The 979-nt window shown below is 65.5% G+C and overlaps 1 protein-coding gene across 1 annotated transcript in view; it reads right to left on the bottom strand.

Annotated features, from left to right (window-relative positions):
- Positions 1-582: 582 nt before the first annotated feature.
- LOC103923491 (lipid phosphate phosphatase-related protein type 3) overlaps positions 583-979 on the bottom strand; it is a 10774-nt gene continuing 10377 nt past the window's right edge. The window contains exon 6 of the mRNA XM_009331854.1: positions 583-616. Coding sequence (XP_009330129.1) covers positions 583-616 — 34 coding nt within the window. The remainder of the gene's footprint in view (positions 617-979) is intronic.

A 979-nucleotide genomic window follows, 5' to 3' on the forward strand; every position in this document is an offset into this window, starting at 1 on the left:
CACGCGGGAGCCCAGCGCGGTGCTGGATCCCACGTTGCCACAGCAACGCGGCGGGAAACTGCAGCAGCGGCACTTTCCTGCTGCAGCGGGAGGATGGGGGCGGGGGGTGTGGGGTCTTGGTGTGGTGGGCTCCTCCATCCCCAGGGCTTTGCAGGACACTTCGCGTGGCAGCGTACCCTGGGGCCACGCAGCTCCCTGGGCTGCAGTGGAGTGCCCGGCACAGGTCGCAGCCCCCTCCTCTTCCTGGGGCAGCCCATGGGTGGTCACGCATTGAGCTGTAGTAACAGAATTGCTTGTGCTTGCTTGATGGTTAATGGGGTGGGGAGCCTGGAAGGGCTTTAACCTGGCCCGTGGAAAGGGGAGAAGGACCTTGAGACCATTTCAGAGGGGGGGGGGGCTCTGGTCTGCCACCTCTCCCTTGGGAATGGGAGGTCACACGGTGCATTAGCAGCATCACACCCTCCCTCGGCGTTGGGCTGCTCAGCCGTGGCGCTGGCTCAGGCAGGGCCCCCTTGCTCACACCACTGCCCGAGTCCACTGCGCCGAGCCCTGCCCTTGGCAGCACTGGGGCTCTCGCCACCGTCAGACCACGGCACTCACCTGCCTGGAGTAGCCCCTGTGGACACCAGCCAGCCCCAGACCTGCCCACCAGCAGCCACGGGACCAGCAGCTCCCGCATCCTGGCGAAGGAGCCCAGCCGGGGAACATCCACGTGTTTATTTGCTTTTCAAACCACAGCAGTTCCAGCTGTTGCCCAACAGACGCATTCACAGCCTGGAGAACCCCTCCCCTCCTAATTCCCCCAAAACCTCGGTCCCCAGCCCAGGGCTGCTGCTCCTGGGGACAGAGCTTGGCCCTGGCTCCCCCCCGTGCCAGCCCGGGACCCTGTGCCCCCAACGCCCACCCTCTACTTCAGCCCGTGCAGTATTTACAGCCTCCACATGCCCAGAGACCCTGGGCAAACCACCCCCTCCCCGCA

The sequence above is a fragment of the Pygoscelis adeliae genome, unplaced genomic scaffold, assembly GCF_000699105.1.
Source record: "Pygoscelis adeliae isolate BGI_AS28 unplaced genomic scaffold, ASM69910v1 Scaffold239, whole genome shotgun sequence".
NCBI lineage: Eukaryota > Metazoa > Chordata > Aves > Sphenisciformes > Spheniscidae > Pygoscelis > Pygoscelis adeliae.